The following is a 23839-nucleotide window of genomic DNA, read 5'->3' on the forward strand; positions in this document are numbered from 1 at the left end:
ACTGCACACGTTTACGAAGCATTACTGCCTGGACGGCCAAGTCCGGAGAGATGGCTTTTTCGGCCTTTCTGTTCTCCAGGAGTTCCTGGTGTGAACTTAGTTCGGAGACCCACCTCCAGGGTTGGTTTTGCTGGGATATCTATTCTAAGGTAAGGAATCTATAACCAATGGTCTCTTTCAGATGAACAAGTTACTTACCTTTGGTAATGATGTATCTGTAAGAGGCAAACATTAGTTATATATTCCTTACCGCCTCACCCATCCTGCCCGTTCTGCGAACTGAGTTCTAGCGATAGGGACTCCCTTACAGGGCCCGAGTTTTGTGCACCAGTGGTCAGTGTCTTGAATGGTGCTGCGCTTCTGGCGAGGAATGTCGTGTAAAGAACTGACGACTGCGCACAGGGGCAGCGTCTAAGTAGATACCACGACCTAATTCCGGCAACCACGACGCCGACGACAAACACAGAATCGACCGACGGCACCTACTGAAGTGCAGGGGTACTGCTAAGAAAAAATTTCTCCGGATCCAGTCTGACGCCTGGGGGTAATTCTAAGGTAAGGAATCTAAAACTAATGTAGGTCTCTTACAGATACATCATTACCGAAGGTAAGTAACTTGTTCATTTTTTCAAACAGTAAGATGAATGTACCAGTGGGTTGCAGTGCTCTTTCTTACTGACGACTAGCTAGTAGATCTTGCGGAAAATTTCCAGAATTTTGATAAAATTGCTCATCCAACTTACTGGAACGTGTTTGTGTGAAACCACATACGTGTCCTTTTGGGTCTTCTAAATATTGTGATGTCATACATTCATAGTTGTTTAATACGAATGGGATCCTTGCAGGTGTTATACCACTTGCACTTGTAGGAAATTATTTCAGAGGGATATTTGCAAAAAGTATCGTTGGAGCACCTATCCCTGATGATGGCCACCAACCTCAAGCACGTAGGAAAATATAACAAAGCCTTACATTGTCCATTTCTGCACTTCCAAAGGAATCAATCGATGCGATACCGCAATCATGCTGAATGGCTGGCCTGGGAACTCAGAAGAATCGAAATATTTTACAAAAGTTCAAAATTCAACATATGTTTTCTACCTCCCTTGCGCTGCAGTAAGCCTCTGTGGGAAGGTAAAACCTCATCTTTATTTCTCTGGGTCTGCAGAGTGTAGGATACCGAACATGTTTAGTTATGTACAAGGGTTTTGGCCACCACCTTCCCATCATTGACCACTGCTAGCATTTCTTTGAGTACAGTGCTGGCTCAACCCTCTGTTCTGGGTGTAAACACAAAGTAGACAGTAGGCAGACTTTACCAAAAAGAACATTATTTGATTATGTACACCTTACCTTCATCCCTCTATATGGCTGAACTTGTTGGTGTTGACTAAATATTGAAGAGACCATTCTGAAAATAGAGATCCTTCATTGTTCCATGCAAGTTCCACAATCTTGAAATGTTTCTATTAGGCCTCCTACGTGCAGGGGAACGTTCACAGGGCATGTGGCATCAAATGGGTATTCTTCTGGAACTTCTGATTGTAGTTATAGCTAGCATGCATAAGTGTGCAAATGTTTTTGTTTTACCATTTCTGCACTATTGTATTGGATTAATAATCTAAACTCTTTCCTATTATTACTTTTATATCCAGGTACCTCATCACGTCATGCCGTACCGCAGTGGTACATGGTTACAGCCTGTTTTATGAGTAGCTTTTCTCTTTACTATTGAAAGATGCCTTAGCCCCTATCAAATCCTCGATTTGAATAAACTTGACTTGATACATTTGTATGTATCCAGTAGCTTTTTTCTTTGTATTTATTTCTTCAAATTTAAAAAAAAAAATCTTTTTTATTCCAATCTGTCCTGAAAAAATGACATCCGCTATAGATCCATTAATATGATCATGTGTTCATTTAGAGTACCTTCACTTCTTCGTCGGGATTATGTAGCTCTATTTTTTAGACAAATGGAAATTCAGAAAAAATGCTCAACCCCAATCTAAACAAATTTAGCAGACTATTATTCAAATGTTTCTATAGCATATTATTGTACTGAAAGTTAATTTTAACCAAATCTGGTCTGAGACTACATTCGATCCAGTATCACATTGTACTGATTCTAGCAGACCTGAAATTGATGGAGGAACCAAGGGCCAGATGTGCAGAGAATTGGTTTGCAAAATGTGGTCACAAATTGCGCACTGACATTTTTGCGAATAGATTCTGATTTTGCAAATTGACCTATGTCATTTTAAGTCAGTCGCAAAATTCCATTTGAAGTGGTTTGCCATCTCCTTTGAGGAGTCTGTAATTAATGCCATTGATACATAGCAATCCAAACCGCGCTTTGGAAGGGGCACCATAAACAAGCACGTTCCAAACTGGGATTCTTTTTGCATTTCGAAACCAATTTCGCGATTCGGTATGCACTTTCTGAATTGCAAAATGGGCTTAGCACACACTAAAATGCCATTTAGCAATTGCAAACCCTGTGATTTGCTAAATGGCTTAGAGCATCTGGCCCAAACTCTCGTGGAGCAGAATATTAGGAAAACAACGTTCCCGTCATTGCATTGGTCTCCAAAGGCAAGTGGAGGTTGCTGGTGAACAAGAACATCAAGTTTTAAAGTCTTACATTTCACTTATATTTGTGGTGTGCACCGATCCAATATGTCGCCATGCACAAAAATTCCTGTTTTTTCTCCTTCTAAAGTTTTCTGCATCATAAAGATTTATCTATCTACACATGTTCAGAGAGATCTGAGCTGTAATTAAATTTGATATATCTATGATATCTTCCAGTAAGTACATTTCTGCCGCAGTAGACCATTGAAGATAGTTGTTAATACATTATGCTTATATACTAAAGTCCAGAATAATTGAGACACTCAATCTCTGGTGAGTTTAGGAGAGTCTAAAGAAGAAAGGCAAGGTATTTGTAAGAATGCATCAGAGCACCTTTAATCTTTTTGAAATGTGGGACGTTTAGACCCTTATATATGGCCTGGTTGGGGATGCCATAGTAAACGGACCTATTAAAATCTTGTAACCCAGGAATTGGAGTTGTGATAATTATTGCCTATTACAAACCTATCGCTTTAAAATAGGCCATAACATGCATATTGTTGTGTTTTCTACATCAAGATCTGCAAGTATCATTATTTATATAGAACATTTGCAGGAATTGCAGCTAAACTTGTACTTACGATCCCTTTGTAAACAGCAGTTTGAGCAGGAATCTGAAACGTATGAGATTCTCACAGCAAGGACCCAAGGTGTGCGTCTCAATGGCTTCTTTGTTCTCACATAAGCCAGCAACTTCAGATAGCTCAGTATTTGAGTGCCAGAAACCTACATCACTGTTAATGAGAACTTGTAGAAAGCAGTAGTGTAGAGAGTAGAAGAATCGGTTCAGACCAAGGTGCTGGGGCATACCAGAACCAGAGGCAAATGTTTAGTAACAAACTCAGAGTAGGCGGGGACCTAGGGAAGTCTGCTTGTTTTCTTCTTATTTTTGCTCTTTTTTGTTTTTTTTTTACTATGTCCGAGTCAGTACTATCATCTATAGAGCTAGTCTGATTCATCTGATGAATAAACTTTTCTGTGAAGAGAGCGGCTCTGCTAGAAGGAAAGGTTTACTGTACTCTCACGAGTGCCTTTTTTATCTGAATTAACAGCCTAACAAATATTGTCAAGTCAGTGGTTTTCAGGCATTTCTTGGTTATTTTGAAGGTCACACTTTCTTAGGGGTGTGAAGCCACAACTTTCAATCAGTGTGCTATAAAAGCTCTCTGTAGCGGGTCATCCTGGGATGAGTGTTTCCCCGTTGGCGGGGTCCCTGGAGAAGTTTGATGCCAAATTGTGTACACATTATGCAGAAGAGACCAAACATCTTGTTATTGTCTCCTAGCAAGCACATATGTACGTCTTTTACATATATTGCACAAGTCTAGCTACAAAGCAGCAGTTAGCGGTACAGGAGCAGGGCTTTACAGTAGTCTTCGAGTTTTGCATGGCCTGCCACAGGATTAAAGGAAATAAGCAGAATTTGAATGCTGGAGAGGAAGTGGGTGTGTAATAGGCGGAAAGGAAGTGCTTACATCTGTTGAGTCGATGCACCAGTGGTTTGTAAAGTCCCAGTGGTGGTTACTTTTGCATACCATGACAAATGCTCTGTGTACAGATTTGACTTGTGGGGAACGCTGAATAAGTTGTCTACGCCATTTTGCATACACAGGTGTCTAGATGTAAAGGTTTGTGCGCTAGATTGATATGCACGACTTCACTCAAGCTGTGTGGACTGTGCAAGTGGCACTAGGGCATGTCAGGGTGTGCAGCCATGTGCATTGACACGTAGAAGAACTGCTCATGGGTGTGAAATTGCTGGCATGTCTAAGCTGGTATGACTCATTCCCAATCATCATGTGCTTGCTCCAGAGTACTATAGACCACATACCATTTGCATCAGCCTCTTTTGTTTAGATTTTCCAAGCTGTTAAAACTACAATATATGTCCCAAGTTCAGGACCATCAGAATGGTTTATTAATGATCTGTTTTGTGAATCTACGCCTTGCTGCTGGTCCTGGCATAGCTGTGTTTTGTATTCCACCGCCCAGCAGCCCACAGGGATGTATGTGTAACATAGTCTGCACTGCATGTTAGCACATTATGGCACTTCCTTGGAATTGCCATAAGTACCCTTGATCAAGTCTAAGAGACCTAGACGAAACTCTGGGACCAAGCACAACTGATTAATCATAGCCAGGACTCACAACCTTCTCATATACCCACAACACTAACATCCACTGTGTCAGCATCCTGGAACACAAGTTCAAGATCAGAACTTTTTCTTCATCTCAAGAGATCTTCACAGCAAACTCTTGTTGAGCTGATTCATGGCCGTGAAGCCTCTGCCGGACGCACCTGTAAAGCTGCTCCAGAATGGAGATTTTAGTTCCACATATGTTTTGAAAGCTGAAAATTGTTTTGGGCCAAACGTGCACTGCAAAGTGGATAGGTTCACTACTCACAAAGCCTACCCATTGATCCCTTTCCAGCTCAAAAGATCCATTACGACCCTTGTTCCTAAGCTGTATTTGAGCACTACATGTGAGACTAAACACCCTAGAGTGCAAATCTTGAATTAGGAGGCTGTATTAGCTGTAGGTCTTTGGATGGGCTTAGATTGCTTGTTGCCTATTTAACACTTCCATCTTGTCTACGTGAAGGACATCTGAAAGTTTTTATGCTACTATTAAAGTGAGTTACAAACGCAAACATGTATTTGACACCAACAAAGAGAAAGACAAGGGAGGAACTGAGATGCATTTGAAAACGTTTGGGAATTGAGAAGCGTGAAGAAAACGTGTTGAACTTCCATCTCTTTCATTCTAAAAAAAACACTGATCCTCTCTTTTTGTCAACCTCATATTTAGTAGACCATGGACCTGGCTCTCTGGGGCTGTTGTTGACATGCCTGGTGTCCTGTAATTACCATGACATCTTCTAGTGCCATAGATTTTGTGGCATATGCATGACAATAATATGTACCTTGGACGAGGAAAGGGTCAAAGAGCCTCCATAGGCGACTTTACATTAATGTGTTCAGGGTTATCTCCTCTTTACCTACTTATTGTTGTACTAAATCATATTATGAAACAAGTGCTTTTGTTGACCCTTTGGGCTCAAGAGGAAAACTAACCTCACCTCCTGCAATCATAATGGTGTTATATTTACACATTGCCTTGCTAAGTAAAGTGTTTAGGATGTGAATCTTGTATCCTGAGAGAATGATGCACTACAATTTCTTTACCATAGTAGCTATTCACACTGTTGGACATAAGGCGAAAATACTTGCACGCCTACTGAGGTCTACAGAACTTTGTTCAGGAAAACAAGAAAAGGTGGAATTTTGCCGTGCAAATTGGCAGCCTGCCCCCCTCTATAGCAGTGGGCATCTGTAGCTAACCTTTCCGTATTTGATTGACTTTTTTTATTGGTTTATTCAGAAATTGCTTCCAATTGGAGTACACGTGACAGAAATCGAAACTCGGCTTAGCAGGTGCATGGCTTTTTCATGAGAAGAGTAAAAATAGACCTACCAGATGCTGAACTAGACCTTTATGAATTGTCGCTTAAAAATGGCTAGCATGAGAATGAGCCTGAAACAACATATGGGAGATATCAGAAGAGTGACAGATTAGACAAACTGCACACCTATGTTTTAGATGAGAATTAAGCAAGAAGTACTGACAGTAGTCATAAGTTAATCAAAGGTGCTGCCTTTTTGTGGCCGGTGCAACCCCTACACAGGCCCTAGAAAATGACAAAAAATGTTCAAACAAAAGTTTGAAAAAAGGCGCACTATCCACCTGCCCTATGAGGTGCAACTTGGTAGATCTATAAAAGTAAACAAGTGTATTTAGTACATCACTCTATTAAACAAAGGTAAAACGAAAAGCACCTATGGTGCCTATTTTAATTCAAGTTATAAACAGCATCTTGAGTGAAAAATAAAGTAAACTGAACTATAGGTATGTTATGAAACAAATTTGACAATTGCAATTGAACAAGAAACAGTAATGGTGAAACTTAGAGACAAAACAGTAGTTTGTGAATCTTCATGAATTTCTGAGATTCTTCTTTATTTTCTTAACGTATTCAAAAAGAACGTCAGGTGTCCCAATGCATTTCGGTGTGACACACACCTTCTTCAGGGGAATACTGTAACAATATATACATATAAGTATATAAGTCAATTCGAAATGAAAACAATACTAGTATCAAAACCAACTTATATGTATGTCCAACTGTAACATTAATTTGCATTTTATAACCCTTAGTATCCAGTGCTAACCAGCCATTGTGCAGCATGCAACTGCCGTGAAACTCGTTTTTTAAAAAGAAGCGAGAAAGGGATGTAAAGAGTAAAACTAGAAAGAAAAGAAAAGAAGATTTTAATAAAGTTTATTGAAGATTGACAACCAAAAAAGTAAAGCTAAGAAATACCAGAATGACACCAGTGGGTTTTGAATCGTGATGCCTATCATGAAACGGTTAACTATCTCAAAAAGTGCCCGTCAAAGTGAAAAGTGGATTCTGGTGCATTACGTGCTCAAGTGAAACCGAAGGAACCACCGTAACCAAACCATAATAGCCTGCGGAGGACTCACCTCCCAGCGTTCAAATGAAAAACGACACACAAGAAAGGGTCCAGATCGTCACTCACACGACCTGTATTGCGGAAATAGAAAAGGGCGTTCTAGTGTTACCAAAAAATAGACTCGTGAATTAAACGGAAGGGGAACAGTGTGCCCAAATTTAAAGTGCAGCTTACTTCGCCTCATCCATAATGCATATACATCCAACTTCAAAACGACTTAAGCGTAGCGATGAACCTTGTCCGAAAACGTCTAGGATTAAAAAATAGTGCACAAATGGTACCGTTAGCTAAATGCGTGCCGCGACCAAGATTCAAAGTGATTAAGGTTAACTATGAAAGACCCATAAGTTGTCACCACTACACATACCTTTTAGTACAACGTGCTGTGCGATCTAGAAATGGTCATATCTTCGAATGGCAAAGATTCGATGTGGCTAGAAGCGTGCGAGTGCATATTTAAAAGCTATGAATATCATGTGACCAAAAGGAAACTTGTGAACATCGAAAGAGGACTATTTCGGGCGCCATGTCGGAACGGGTGCCTAATCATAAACACGGTCCCAGTGAAAGATAAAAGTAGACAATAGAGGGTAAAGAGAACGTGAAAGAACAAGAAAGAGAACATGAAAGAAAAAAACGTTTCAAAAGTATCTAAAGAAGTAGATGGCAAGAATGCCATGTAAGAAAAGTTTGCTGGAATATGCACGCCAAGTGCATAGGTGAAATCACATTAACAAGCATGAAACAAATGTTAAACAAATATGAAAAAAATGCAATCTTCAATATTTAACAGTGAAACAGCTGTGAAATGTTGTTATCATGCAACCATACTTAATCACAGAAAATGTATCAGTTCTATTTTGTCATTCAAACCCCCAGGGCTCATGGTCTGTAAAAAACGTATCCAGAATGTTTCTCTTTGAGCCAAGTGCCTATTGGGGTCAGCATGTAAGAGATCGGATATCTGCTCAAGAACAGTGAAACGAAGTTGGGGTATGGTATGCTTGTGTGTGTTCCAATGTATTGCTAAACAAGATTTCTGATTAAAAGTGCGAATAGCACTTTTGTGTTCAGTTACCCGTATTTTTACTTTTCGGGTTGTTCTCCCCACATAAACTTGGCCACAGGGACATTTGATAGCATATACTACCATCGCTGTGTTGCAGTCTGAAGAATGTTTTAGCTTAATCGATTTGCCCGTATGTGGATGTGTAAAGGTATCACCCACCATGACATTCCCACAATGACCGCAATTGTAACATTTACGCATCCCTGAGTGTTTGAGCGTGTGTACATTGGAAGTTCTTTTGGCCAAAATCTCTCTGATGTTCTGAGATCTAGAGAAGGCGAAAATGGGTTTGGCATGAAAGACATTCGTGAAATCATTTTCTTGCTCTATAATCTCCCATCTCCTAAGGATACTCCGTTTAATCGCCATAGCTGATGTGGAAAATTTTAGAACACAAACTTCACGTTTGGACTCAGGTTTTTCAGTTTTTTTCAATAATTGCATTCTGTCCATACTGTACGCCTTATGCTTCGCCGAGTCCAGAACAGGTGCTGGATAACCTCTGTCTAGGTATTGTTGATACATAATATCGGTGTCAATTTTCCCTTGGTCATCATCAGAACTGATTCTGCGCACCCGAATAAACTGAGATAAAGGTAAATGGTTTTTCAGGGATTGTGAGTGAAAACTCCGAAAGTGTAATGCGTTATTCCTATCGGTTGGTTTCTTGAAAATCCTGGTTGTTAATGTAGAATTGCGTTTTTCAATCTGAATATCCAAATAGTTGATGGTGGTGTCATTGATGGAATGTGTGAATTTGATTTGAGGATGACAGTTGTTCAAGCTTGAAATTGCATTCTCCAAAGCTTCTTTGGTACCCCGCCATAAAACCAGAATATCATCAATGTATCTGAGATACAATAGTAGATGTTCTGTCCAAGAACTGTTGTTCAAAACATGCTCGTCCTCAAATTTGGCCATGAAGATGTTGGCATACGTGGGTGCCCCAGTAAAACCCATTGACGTACCAGTCTTTTGCAGATAGAACTGTTGCTTCCAAGAAAAATAGCTGTGGTATAGGCTGAATTGAAGTAACTCAAGCAGAAAAATATTCAAGGTTTCTGCGTAGTCATGTCGAAGCAACATCCATTCAACCGCCTCAATTCCTTCCCCATGGGGGATTGAGGTGTAGAGGGCTGTAACATCTATGGTAGCCAGGAGCACATCTTCTGTGTTGGGTAGCACGACTTTTTGAAGTTTGTTGAGGCAATCCGTGGTGTCTTGTACATAAGTTACCCATTTCTGAACCAACGGTTGTAAAAAATGGTCGATGAATTTACCTAATGGTTCGTGTAGCGAACCGCAACCTGCCACAATGGGGCGAAAGGGGGGGTCTGTCGGGTTCTTATGCATCTTGGGAAGCATGTATATGTGTGGCCTTTTAGGGTAGTTGTTACTTAAGAATCTGAAAGTATTGTCATTAATCCAATTCAAATCTTTGGCTTTTGTCAGTATCGACGACAAAGTTTTCTGAAAGATGTCAGTAGGATCTGTGTCTAGAACCAAGTACGTGTCAGTATCCGAAACATGCTGATCCACTTTGGCCTCATAGAAAGTAGTGTCCATGATTACTAGGGCGCCACCCTTGTCAGCCGGTTGGAAAGTTAGGCTTCTGTTGGAGGCTAAGTTTCTGAGTGTTACCCATTCTTTTTGACTTAAGTTGCTCTTGATTGTTGTAGCTTGATGAGAATGTAGAAGGTCTTTCTTCACAAGAGTTTCAAATAGATCAATGGCCTTGTGACTGGTCGGTGCCATGAATGTACTTTTGGGCCTAAATTTTTTTGATGCGATGTCCTCTGCTAAGATGCTAGATGAATCCTGTACGATGTTATGAAAGAACCACCGTAGTCTGAGTTTTCGGGTGAATTTAAACAGTACAATTTCTGTTTCCAGTGCATGAGTGCGATACGTTGGCACGAAAGACATACCCTTGTTAAGTAAGGTTTTTTCGATGGGTTTCAACTGAACACTAGATATATTCATGATTAATTCCTCCGAGGATTCCGTCGGCCTCCGTTTGCTGTTGTCTTTTTTGGAGCCTTTTCCCCTCCTGATTCGCCTGTAGCGCCTCCCGTTGTTAAGGTGCCCTCTGGGGGATGGTTGGACGTCCGACCCAGGTCTAAAAAAGGAGTTTGTTTGGTCATACCACTCGTAGAAGGAGTGCTCTCAGTAGTAGTAGTAACCAAAGGAGTGCGAGTGGGAAGTGTGTCTTGCTCAGTCGCAATACTTTCTTCAGAAGTCGAGGCCTCAGGTTTACGGAAAGTTCTTCTTTGGGCGTACACCTCTGCCCAGGTGTACACCTCATCGAGCTTATAATCAATAGTGTCCCTTCGAAATTTCCGCAATTTGCGGTCATGCACTTCTTTTGCGTGTTCATCCAATTTATCATTCATGTCTTTTAAAGTTTGTTGTAATTCCTCAGACGATAATCTCTGTGATAGATCATCTTTCAGGTCCTTAATCTCTACTTCTAGTTCTTTTAAGATAGCTGATAGTTCCTCAACTATCAATAAAATCAGATCTAAGGAGCATTTATTCAAAATTGCAAACCATTTGTTCATGAACGGTTTATTAAATTTGAATAACATGGGTCTTAGTGCTATGCGTAACCCTCTCGGGTTTTGAGTAATTTTGTTTGAGTAATTGGCTGGTTGATCCGGATCAACCAGCCAATTACTCAAACAATTACACTACACATTGAGGCGGGAAATCAATCAAAGATTGCATGCAACCACACTTATACAGTATCACAAGGCCAAGCGGATCCCGAGAGGGTTACGCATAGCACTAAGACCCATGTTATTCAAATTTAATAAACCGTTCATGAACAAATGGTTTGCAATTTTGAATAAATGCTCCTTAGATCTGATTTTATTGATAGTTGAGGAACTATCAGCTATCTTAAAAGAACTAGAAGTAGAGATTAAGGACCTGAAAGATGATCTATCACAGAGATTATCGTCTGAGGAATTACAACAAACTTTAAAAGACATGAATGATAAATTGGATGAACACGCAAAAGAAGTGCATGACCGCAAATTGCGGAAATTTCGAAGGGACACTATTGATTATAAGCTCGATGAGGTGTACACCTGGGCAGAGGTGTACGCCCAAAGAAGAACTTTCCGTAAACCTGAGGCCTCGACTTCTGAAGAAAGTATTGCGACTGAGCAAGACACACTTCCCACTCGCACTCCTTTGGTTACTACTACTACTGAGAGCACTCCTTCTACGAGTGGTATGACCAAACAAACTCCTTTTTTAGACCTGGGTCGGACGTCCAACCATCCCCCAGAGGGCACCTTAACAACGGGAGGCGCTACAGGCGAATCAGGAGGGGAAAAGGCTCCAAAAAAGACAACAGCAAACGGAGGCCGACGGAATCCTCGGAGGAATTAATCATGAATATATCTAGTGTTCAGTTGAAACCCATCGAAAAAACCTTACTTAACAAGGGTATGTCTTTCGTGCCAACGTATCGCACTCATGCACTGGAAACAGAAATTGTACTGTTTAAATTCACCCGAAAACTCAGACTACGGTGGTTCTTTCATAACATCGTACAGGATTCATCTAGCATCTTAGCAGAGGACATCGCATCAAAAAAATTTAGGCCCAAAAGTACATTCATGGCACCGACCAGTCACAAGGCCATTGATCTATTTGAAACTCTTGTGAAGAAAGACCTTCTACATTCTCATCAAGCTACAACAATCAAGAGCAACTTAAGTCAAAAAGAATGGGTAACACTCAGAAACTTAGCCTCCAACAGAAGCCTAACTTTCCAACCGGCTGACAAGGGTGGCGCCCTAGTAATCATGGACACTACTTTCTATGAGGCCAAAGTGGATCAGCATGTTTCGGATACTGACACGTACTTGGTTCTAGACACAGATCCTACTGACATCTTTCAGAAAACTTTGTCGTCGATACTGACAAAAGCCAAAGATTTGAATTGGATTAATGACAATACTTTCAGATTCTTAAGTAACAACTACCCTAAAAGGCCACACATATACATGCTTCCCAAGATGCATAAGAACCCGACAGACCCCCCCTTTCGCCCCATTGTGGCAGGTTGCGGTTCGCTACACGAACCATTAGGTAAATTCATCGACCATTTTTTACAACCGTTGGTTCAGAAATGGGTAACTTATGTACAAGACACCACGGATTGCCTCAACAAACTTCAAAAAGTCGTGCTACCCAACACAGAAGATGTGCTCCTGGCTACCATAGATGTTACAGCCCTCTACACCTCAATCCCCCATGGGGAAGGAATTGAGGCGGTTGAATGGATGTTGCTTCGACATGACTACGCAGAAACCTTGAATATTTTTCTGCTTGAGTTACTTCAATTCAGCCTATACCACAGCTATTTTTCTTGGAAGCAACAGTTCTATCTGCAAAAGACTGGTACGTCAATGGGTTTTACTGGGGCACCCACGTATGCCAACATCTTCATGGCCAAATTTGAGGACGAGCATGTTTTGAACAACAGTTCTTGGACAGAACATCTACTATTGTATCTCAGATACATTGATGATATTTTGGTTTTATGGCGGGGTACCAAAGAAGCTTTGGAGAATGCAATTTCAAGCTTGAACAACTGTCATCCTCAAATCAAATTCACACATTCCATCAATGACACCACCATCAACTATTTGGATATTCAGATTGAAAAACGCAATTCTACATTAACAACCAGGATTTTCAAGAAACCAACCGATAGGAATAACGCATTACACTTTCGGAGTTTTCACTCACAATCCCTGAAAAACCATTTACCTTTATCTCAGTTTATTCGGGTGCGCAGAATCAGTTCTGATGATGACCAAGGGAAAATTGACACCGATATTATGTATCAACAATACCTAGACAGAGGTTATCCAGCACCTGTTCTGGACTCGGCGAAGCATAAGGCGTACAGTATGGACAGAATGCAATTATTGAAAAAAACTGAAAAACCTGAGTCCAAACGTGAAGTTTGTGTTCTAAAATTTTCCACATCAGCTATGGCGATTAAACGGAGTATCCTTAGGAGATGGGAGATTATAGAGCAAGAAAATGATTTCACGAATGTCTTTCATGCCAAACCCATTTTCGCCTTCTCTAGATCTCAGAACATCAGAGAGATTTTGGCCAAAAGAACTTCCAATGTACACACGCTCAAACACTCAGGGATGCGTAAATGTTACAATTGCGGTCATTGTGGGAATGTCATGGTGGGTGATACCTTTACACATCCACATACGGGCAAATCGATTAAGCTAAAACATTCTTCAGACTGCAACACAGCGATGGTAGTATATGCTATCAAATGTCCCTGTGGCCAAGTTTATGTGGGGAGAACAACCCGAAAAGTAAAAATACGGGTAACTGAACACAAAAGTGCTATTCGCACTTTTAATCAGAAATCTTGTTTAGCAATACATTGGAACACACACAAGCATACCATACCCCAACTTCGTTTCACTGTTCTTGAGCAGATATCCGATCTCTTACATGCTGACCCCAATAGGCACTTGGCTCAAAGAGAAACATTCTGGATACGTTTTTTACAGACCATGAGCCCTGGGGGTTTGAATGACAAAATAGAACTGATACATTTTCTGTGATTAAGTATGGTTGCATGATAACAACATTTCACAGCTGTTTCACTGTTAAATATTGAAGATTGCATTTTTTTCATATTTGTTTAACATTTGTTTCATGCTTGTTAATGTGATTTCACCTATGCACTTGGCGTGCATATTCCAGCAAACTTTTCTTACATGGCATTCTTGCCATCTACTTCTTTAGATACTTTTGAAACGGTTTTTTCTTTCATGTTCTCTTTCTTGTTCTTTCACGTTCTCTTTACCCTCTATTGTCTACTTTTATCTTTCACTGGGACCGTGTTTATGATTAGGCACCCGTTCCGACATGGCGCCCGAAATAGTCCTCTTTCGATGTTCACAAGTTTCCTTTTGGTCACATGATATTCATAGCTTTTAAATATGCACTCGCACGCTTCTAGCCACATCGAATCTTTGCCATTCGAAGATATGACCATTTCTAGATCGCACAGCACGTTGTACTAAAAGGTATGTGTAGTGGTGACAACTTATGGGTCTTTCATAGTTAACCTTAATCACTTTGAATCTTGGTCGCGGCACGCATTTAGCTAACGGTACCATTTGTGCACTATTTTTTAATCCTAGACGTTTTCGGACAAGGTTCATCGCTACGCTTAAGTCGTTTTGAAGTTGGATGTATATGCATTATGGATGAGGCGAAGTAAGCTGCACTTTAAATTTGGGCACACTGTTCCCCTTCCGTTTAATTCACGAGTCTATTTTTTGGTAACACTAGAACGCCCTTTTCTATTTCCGCAATACAGGTCGTGTGAGTGACGATCTGGACCCTTTCTTGTGTGTCGTTTTTCATTTGAACGCTGGGAGGTGAGTCCTCCGCAGGCTATTATGGTTTGGTTACGGTGGTTCCTTCGGTTTCACTTGAGCACGTAATGCACCAGAATCCACTTTTCACTTTGACGGGCACTTTTTGAGATAGTTAACCGTTTCATGATAGGCATCACGATTCAAAACCCACTGGTGTCATTCTGGTATTTCTTAGCTTTACTTTTTTGGTTGTCAATCTTCAATAAACTTTATTAAAATCTTCTTTTCTTTTCTTTCTAGTTTTACTCTTTACATCCCTTTCTCGCTTCTTTTTAAAAAACGAGTTTCACGGCAGTTGCATGCTGCACAATGGCTGGTTAGCACTGGATACTAAGGGTTATAAAATGCAAATTAATGTTACAGTTGGACATACATATAAGTTGGTTTTGATACTAGTATTGTTTTCATTTCGAATTGACTTATATACTTATATGTATATATTGTTACAGTATTCCCCTGAAGAAGGTGTGTGTCACACCGAAATGCATTGGGACACCTGACGTTCTTTTTGAATACGTTAAGAAAATAAAGAAGAATCTCAGAAATTCATGAAGATTCACAAACTACTGTTTTGTCTCTAAGTTTCACCATTACTGTTTCTTGTTCAATTGCAATTGTCAAATTTGTTTCATAACATACCTATAGTTCAGTTTACTTTATTTTTCACTCAAGATGCTGTTTATAACTTGAATTAAAATAGGCACCATAGGTGCTTTTCGTTTTACCTTTGTTTAATAGAGTGATGTACTAAATACACTTGTTTACTTTTATAGATCTACCAAGTTGCACCTCATAGGGCAGGTGGATAGTGCGCCTTTTTTCAAACTTTTGTTTGAACATTTTTTGTCAGATATCAGAAGAGACCATATAGAACATGGTACAAAAAGGAAAGCAAAATTACTGTAAATTAACCAATAGACTGTAGGCTTTTGCTGTGATTTTAAGTGATTTGTGGAGAATTCCACAACACTCACTATAGAATTGAATAATCTTTGCTACACTTAAGTCAGCTTTTGGAACGGAAGTAGCCGGATTTAAATAGCTGGAAGTCATCCTCCATACTATCGTTTAACAGCATTTAACACTTCCTGGGCCCAAGACATCAATTTGCACAAGGACAAATTGATGATCTAAACCCATCCATCCTTTATTTAAAAAGGTACTTTTCACAAGAGGCGGCTACAAATGTTTTGTTTTAGTAAAGATAAAAATAAAGATAAAATATGTTAGCATTGATTTTTAGAAGGATTTACATAAAGTTTGCTGTACAGTTTTCATATTGGCATGTAGGGAGTCTGGAAGGAACAAACCATAATTGGTTAGATTTTAATGTAGACTTCATAACACCCTGGGCTGCAACATATGTAGGGTATATAGCAACAACCTTATTTCTTTGCTTCTTCCGCATGACTATTGTTTCAAGAAAAAGGTATCTCACAGAGTGCCCCATAAATCTTTTCAGTCTCCCTTCCTTTTGTACATATCTATATGCATACTTTACAGACGTGATTCCTCAGCTCTTAATGTAGCAAGGGAACATTAAAGAACACTAGATGATATATCTACAACTCAATATATTTAAATATGTTTTTGTAATAAGTGTTGATAAGACAGAAAGAGATCCTTTTAACTGGCCTAATAGTTTTGGCCCAGTCCACTTTCTGGTGTCAAATTCAAGCTTTTGCATGTTATCTTTATTCCTTAATCTGACCTTCATCTTCCAAATAAACAAGATGAGTGAGGGCCCTAAATTTCAGTAATCATGATCCCTAATGTCTAACCATTAATTCCGAATCATAATAACCTTCCACCCATTAGACTGTTGTATAATATACTTTACAGGTTTGTCCAAAAGGTTGATTGATTGATGACAGTAGGTGCCTAGAAGGTAAAGAAAATAGCCATACCCTAAAAACACTGCATTGGCTGCTAGTAAAGTACAAGGTCAAGTTCTAAATGCTCTGCACTGTACGCAAGCCATCCATTAGCAAGGGCACAGGATGTGTGCAAAAGGTGGTCTTTATGCACAGACCAAACCCTCCTAACTAGCAACAGTTTGCCAATCTTTCAGTGAACATTCAAGAAAGCAAAACACAGACTACAAGGCCAAAGGGTTTGGAACACCCTTACTGCACAACAGACAGCCAAAAAAAGCCACATACTAGTCCCAAAACTGTTGAAAACCATTTTTTCAATTAGGACTACAAATGTTAAGTTGGGTAAGTTGAGAATGCACAACAAATGAATGTCGTTAGAGACAGTCTGTTTTCTCCTATCTAGACTGCTTTGATCAATGGTATTTTACCTTTGTCTTTACTGCTGACATTTATACACACATTGACACTCACGTATTTGTACTCAGTACATCTATTGACCCAAAAACTATTCTGTGGGGGGCTAGGTAAGAAGGACTCCAGTACCAGTTTGTTTTGAAAGACCCAAGTTTATTGACTAACTCTGTATTTTGGCCTATATTGATTTTTTTCAAAGGCATTTTGAAGTGGCCTAGGACCATGTGTTTGGTGCTATACCAGTTAAACATTTATAGAGAAATACGCTCGAACCCTTTATTGATAATACTAATCTGTAAGAAGCCATCATTTATTAATTGTGATACTTCAAATTGCAAAATTACTAAAACTCCAAATAATTGTAGCTTTCAGTACAATGAAGAGCTCATGTCCCACACACCTTGTAACCACTACATCAACTCCTGCGTCTGCCTCTTGCATTGTTTTGTAATGATGATCTGGGAGCGGCAGGTCGGAGTCCGTTTTATAGCACATATGGTGTCTAAACTGATAAGAGACCTTTGTACGCCCGGGTTTTATTGTTCACTTATCAATCCTGTATCCTATGCATATTGACTACAGCCACTGCTGACTACGTAAGTGCAACAGTAACCATTTCAATGAAAGGTGTCTGCATTCTGCGACACAGAACGCGTGTACAGTTTTAGTAATGTAAATTCCTTCCGAGTCATGTGCCTAGAAGGTTTCCCCGCCTGCAGGTGCCAGAGCATTGTCTAGGTTCTAATAAAAGTGAATAGCGAAGCATATTTGAGTATCCAAGGTGTGAACTTTATTTGCAGCTATCACAATGAAACAACTACCACCAGTGTCACCCTTTCACTACCCATGCACACATTAGGTTTTAAGTCTTTTAAAATGAAGCCACCTCTGCAGCATGCAGCACATGTATGTCATTCATCATCATCATCGTATATAATGACATTTTCTAGGACCTATCAAGGTGCCTTACCTGAGTCAACCAACACTTAGTAATGCTATTATCTATCTTTCTGATTTTCTCTTCCAGGTTGCTGGAAGAAGAGGCAGCTAAGAGAACAGAACTAGAAAAATGGCACCGGCAGCAGGCGCTAGCTATTCAGATGACGGAAGCAGAGAAACAAGAGCTTGAAAACCAGAGGATACTGAAGGACCGCGCTCTGAATGTCGCTATGGTACAGTTGGAACAGCTTAAGAGTGAGCGGCTGGAAGCCCTTCAACAGTATCAGGTGAGGCATCGCACACCGCTTTAAAATATCTGCTGTGAAATTTCATTCCTGGGATAGAATATTTACAGTAAACAAGGAATGTCACTAAAATTGTAATGATTTTCGTAAGGCAGGGATGCAGTTGGATACATGGCAGAGCCTTTTTCGAAAGATTAGGGTAAAATCAAATGAGTGTACATACTTGCATTTGACATTGGCGTAAATTCATATTTCATCACTACAAATACAGCTCTGGACTTTGTGGTGGCGTTTCTTTAAATACCATTCTCAGGAGTGCTACAGGCTAAATAATTTTAATAGCAGACTGGATAAAGCAGTCATTTTCTGTGTCAAGGAGGGTTTGACAGGCTGCTTTTAACAAGATTCAGACTGGGCAAGATTCCCAGACTAGTGACATTCTCAAAAATTAATGATTGGTCACGAACTCTGTTACTATGCCCTTGTGATAAACGATCTGACCAAACTACCATCCATTTAGTCCTTTTTTGTAAATTTTATGTAGAGTTGAGGAAAGTGTGGATAATACCACTTTTAAAACAACAGGGTTTGAGGCAATGTCGCCCAGCTTTAATTCGACTGCAGTCACTGGAGCACGAACATGTAGCATAGAGGTTAGCTATCATTCTGAAGAGGTGCTTCAATTCAGGAAAAGTACGTTAACTGATGAATTATAATTGCTGGAGTACTCCCCCTGTTTTTGTATGTGGTTTTTAACAGAGTCGAGTTAACCTTATTTCTATTTTGTAAATATTATTTGATCATTGTATTTCATCTGTATGCTTTATGTGCTTTTATTACTGTTAAACACAACAGTCGAATAAAGCTTTCCTTGACTTGTATCAAGGAGAAGCAGAGCAAGCAGAAACGAGAAGCATGGAAGCATTGTGCACCATGAAAGCAGAGACATCAGATGCAATAGAAGCTTAGAAAAAGTTTATCCAGTAGAAGCAGAGACAGCAGAAACCTTGAATCCAACAGAAGCATAGAAACTATGTATCTAGAAGGAGTGGAGCAATCAGAAATATTGCATCCAACAGACCGGAAGCCATTGAAACACTGCAGCATACACAAACAGTCTGATTGTGACTATTTCATTCAATGGATTAGGAACAATTAGAAACATTGCACCCAGAGGACGTACATCCACAGAAACACTGTAGCCAAAAGAATCATGAGCCATCGAAACATTGCATATAGTGGTAGCACAGAAGAATTGAGTTCAGCAGAAGCAGAGCCACCAGATGCATTGCATCCAGCAGGTTCAGAGCACTCAAAAATATTGTATGGCACAGAAGCAAAATAATTCGAGCCATTGCATGCAAGACAGGCATAGAAGCATTACATGCAATAGCAGCAATGCAGTCTGAAACTGTGTGTTTGAGGCATATGAGCTGCAGATTACACACTGTGCATAGATTGCCATCTGGTGTTGGGCCCGGATGTTTGCACTTGTTTTTGTCTTGGAAAGTCTTTGGAAGTCACGAGGTATGTGACTCCTCCTTTGGATCATAGTGCGCATGGGCATCGGCTCCATCCTCAAATATTTTTTTGCCAGCAGGGAAATGACGGAGCTTAGTAAGAAACAGGAAAGATGGAACAGATAAAGGTAGCCGGGGAGGCGGGTGGTCGTGTGTAGATCTGCAGCTCTACATGCCAAGAACAGATGCATACCTTTGGATCATAGTGCGCATGGGCATCGGCTCCATCCTCAGATTGTTTTTTTCCGCCATCGGGCTCGGATGTGTTCTCGCGTTCCAGTTCGAAACCGTTAACGGTTTTCTCTTTCGACGCGCAATCCTTCCCTTCTCGATAGTATTGTTTCGATCACGTTTTCCAACCACACGCGACCCTTCAACTTCAAAGTCTTCGATTCCGGTCATCGACAAAGGCCTTCGGGCCTACCTGGGCCTCATGGAAAGGACGCCATTAAAAAAGTGTTCTCAATGTGGGTCGAAGTTTCCCCACACCGACCTACATGAGGTGTGCAACCTCTGCCTCTCACCGGAGCACGAGGCCAGAGACTGTCCAGCTTGTGCCTCCTTCCGCTCCAGAAACACCATCTGGGACCGACAAGCTCGAAGAACAATGGCGCACTCGTCATCTTCGATCCCCAACGACTTCTTTCAAGAGGGAGTCGATTTTCCGGAGCAGTGGCGAGTCGAGGAAGCCATCATCAGCACCTCCAAAGCAGATGATTCCGACGTCGAAGACATCACTCCAGCTCAAAGGGCCATGAGTACAGACGTCGACCCCGACCCGCACCCCCCCTCGACACTGTCAAAAAAGGCTTCGGTACCGCCTCCACCTTCGGGCCCAGGTGCACGCCGAGGCACTACTTCCCATGCCCTGCCTTCGGGCCCGGTAAAGAAGCCTATTAAGCCTTCCGGCACCAAAGAAAAAGGCGTCCTTAACCTTGTCCACGCCGACCGCTGCTCCCACATCGAAGCACTCAGCATCGAAGCCTAGCACCAGTTCCTCGGCACTGACCACACCCTCGGAGCCGACTAAAAAACGCCCACCGAAAGGCCCCGATTCTTCCAAACCAAAGACCTCAGAACCGAATAAACAGTAACCGGTTCCAAGTGATAAAGACACTTCAAAACTACACGGTTCCAAGCCTCGAACCGCTACTGAGACGACGCCCAAAAAACTTACGCCACCTAAGCCCTCGACTCCGAAGGATCTGTCTTCCACAGATTAACTGTTTCGTCCAGATCCTACCCAAAAGACTTTAATGAAGAATCCTAAGACTGGTCATTTAATGCTCAGGATCAAGAAAAGACCACTGGAAATGCCTGCGCACGCACCACCACCAAAGAAGAGATCCTTTGCTACCTCTCCATTAAGGATTCCTTCTCCTCCTCCTCCTCTCCCACCACACCACTCTCCCACACCATCACCAACCCCAATAGATGATGATGATGACAACACCTCAGAGGTTGCAGGGGGAGGTGCGGACGATCAACCCCTTGATGACCCTACCCCCACTGGCTCCCCTGACCCATGGGATGATTACAGTGTCCCAGATGTCCCTTACATCCCACAGGATGACATTTATCCCTCCAGGCCTTCCCCTCAGAGGACAACATCTGATTCAACCAGCTCCTCCACAGAGCTGCCCAGTACCACGTGGTGACCCTGCATACAGACCCAGTAGAGGAGGATTTTCTTATGGACACCTTTGATTCCACACAAAGGTCCACCTCAACATTGCCCATGGGTCATTAAGCACACATCAGAGATCTTTAAAGACCCCGTCAGGGCTCGGGTCATCAACCCACGTATAGAAAAGAAATATAAAGCTGCCCCTACTGACCCAGTGTACATTAAGGGCCCGCACCACTAGATTCCCTAGTTATCTCTAATGCCAGAAACAGAGCAAACTCCCAAATGTCAGGTGACGCACCACCACCACCAGACAAGGAATCTACACTCCTAGACGCCTCTGGCACATGCACAGCGTCACAGGCTGCAAATATTTGGCGCATTGCTAATTCACAAGCGCTCCTAGCCAGGTAAGACAGGGCACATTATGACGAGCTTGAGTCCATAATGCAGCACTTCCCTGACAAATATTAAAGCAGGGCCAATGAACTCATCCAGGAAGGTAAAACCATCACTAACACCTCCATCCGATGTGCCCTAGATGTAGCTGATACCACCTCAAGGGCAATAAACACCAGTGTCCTTTTGCGCAGGCATGCCTGGTTACGTATATCAGGTTTTAAACCCGAAGTACAGAGTTCTATACTCAATCAGCCTTTTGATGAGCAACACCTATTTGGTTCCAATGTAGACGTATCCCTTGAGAAAATGAAGAAGGATACAGACACCGCCAAATCTATGGGAGCCTTGCAATCGCAAGCTCCCAGACGGTCCTTTCGTCACTCATCATTCAGAAGCATCCATCGAGGCTACTCCTCTGAAAGCCCCTCCACCTCTTACAAAGCTCCCACACAATCCACCTTTACCAGAAGTTACCAAAGGGGTGGTTACAGGGGGAATAACAGCAAAGGCAGAGGCAAAAACAACTCCCCCGCTCTGCCTCCACACCTAACCCATGACTTCCCTCCACTTCCCCCCGACCATCCCACTCCAGTCGGGGGGGAAGACTCCACCAATTTCTCCCTGCCTGGATAAACATCACTTCAGACAGGTGGGTCCACCAAATCATTCAATCAGCCTACTGTCTCGAACTAACATCTACCCCCCAACCATACCACCCAAACACCGTCCAATGTCACAAGAACACTTGTTACTGTTAAAGCAGGAGGTAATCTCCCTCCTACAAAAAAGTGCAATAGAACCAGTTCCCCTGCACCAACAAAACAAGGGAGTTTACTCCCTCTATTTTCTCATACCAAAGAAGGACGGGTCTCTAAGGCCTATTTTAGACCTCAGACCCCTAAACCTATACATACACTCAGACCACTTACACATGGTCACACTCCAGCAGGTCCTCGCTCTGCTTTCCCAAGGCGACTTCTTTGCTACTCTAGACCTCAAGGATGCCTATTTCCACATTCCCATTCACAGCGCTCACAGAAAATACCTCAGATTCGTAGTGGACAGTCAGCACTATCAATTCAAAGTACTCCCATTTGGAGTCACCACAGCACCAAGAGTGTTTACCAAGTGCCTAGCAGTGGTGGCAGCACACCTAAGAAGACAACAGATACATGTCTTCCCATATCTAGACGACTGGCTTATAAAAGCCAACTCATACAATCAGTGTGTACAACACACTCACGCCAGCATCCAACAACTTCACGACCTGGGGTTTACAATAAATCACGCCAAGTCCCAGCTGCAACCGTCCCACACCAAACAATACCTAGGTGTCACAACAGACACCTCAAGAGCGCTCGCCTACCCCACTCCCGTCCGGATAGCGAGCATGCAAGCTCTTCTCACCAGATTCCAACCGCAACACTCTCTTCCAGCTCGAGTGTGCATGCAAGTCATAGGGATGATGGCCTCTTGCATATTCATAGTGCCTCATGCAAGACTCCAGATGCGTCCTCTCCAAGAGTGCTAAGCACGCCAATGGAACCAGGCTCAAGGTCAGCTAACAGATCTGGTGTTTGTAGACGGTTGTACCCATCGCTCTCTGCAGTGGTGGAACACCAAAAGCCTTTCCAATAGGCGACCGTTCCTCGAGCCAGTTCCTCAAATAGTCATCACAGCGGACGCATCGCTCTCTGGCTGGGGAGCCCACCTACTACATCACACCATGCAGGGCAGGTAGACACCTCAACAAAAGTTACTCCACATCAACCACCTGGAGTTACTAGCCATATTCCTAGCCTTAAAAGCATTTAAAAAACAAATATCAGGCAAGACTGTCTTAGTCCGCACCGACAACATGACAGCCATGTATTATATCCAAAAACAAGGCGGGACACACTCTCTGCAGCTCTCTCAGCTTGCACAGAGCATATGGAGGCGGGCTATACCTCAGAACATTTTTCTCCTAGCCCAACATGTTCCAGGAGTCCAAAACACAATAGCCGATCTCTTGAGCCGTCAAACAAAACAAATACACGAGTGGGAACTTCATCCACAAGTTATTAAACCGTTTTTTCAGATGTGGGGGCAACCACAGATAGACCTCTTCGCCACCCAACAAAACGCCAAATGC

The 23839-nt window shown here is 41.8% G+C and overlaps 1 protein-coding gene across 1 annotated transcript in view; it reads left to right on the forward strand.

The window, feature by feature from the left end:
• SWAP70 (switching B cell complex subunit SWAP70) overlaps positions 1 to 23839 on the forward strand; it is a 405015-nt gene that overhangs the window by 307457 nt on the left and 73719 nt on the right. The window contains exon 10 of the mRNA XM_085648164.1: positions 18000 to 18198. Coding sequence (XP_085504290.1) covers positions 18000 to 18198 — 199 coding nt within the window. The remainder of the gene's footprint in view (positions 1 to 17999; positions 18199 to 23839) is intronic.

The sequence above is a fragment of the Triturus cristatus genome, chromosome 3_2 (genome assembly GCF_964204655.1).
Source record: "Triturus cristatus chromosome 3_2, aTriCri1.1, whole genome shotgun sequence".
NCBI classification, from domain to species: domain Eukaryota; kingdom Metazoa; phylum Chordata; class Amphibia; order Caudata; family Salamandridae; genus Triturus; species Triturus cristatus.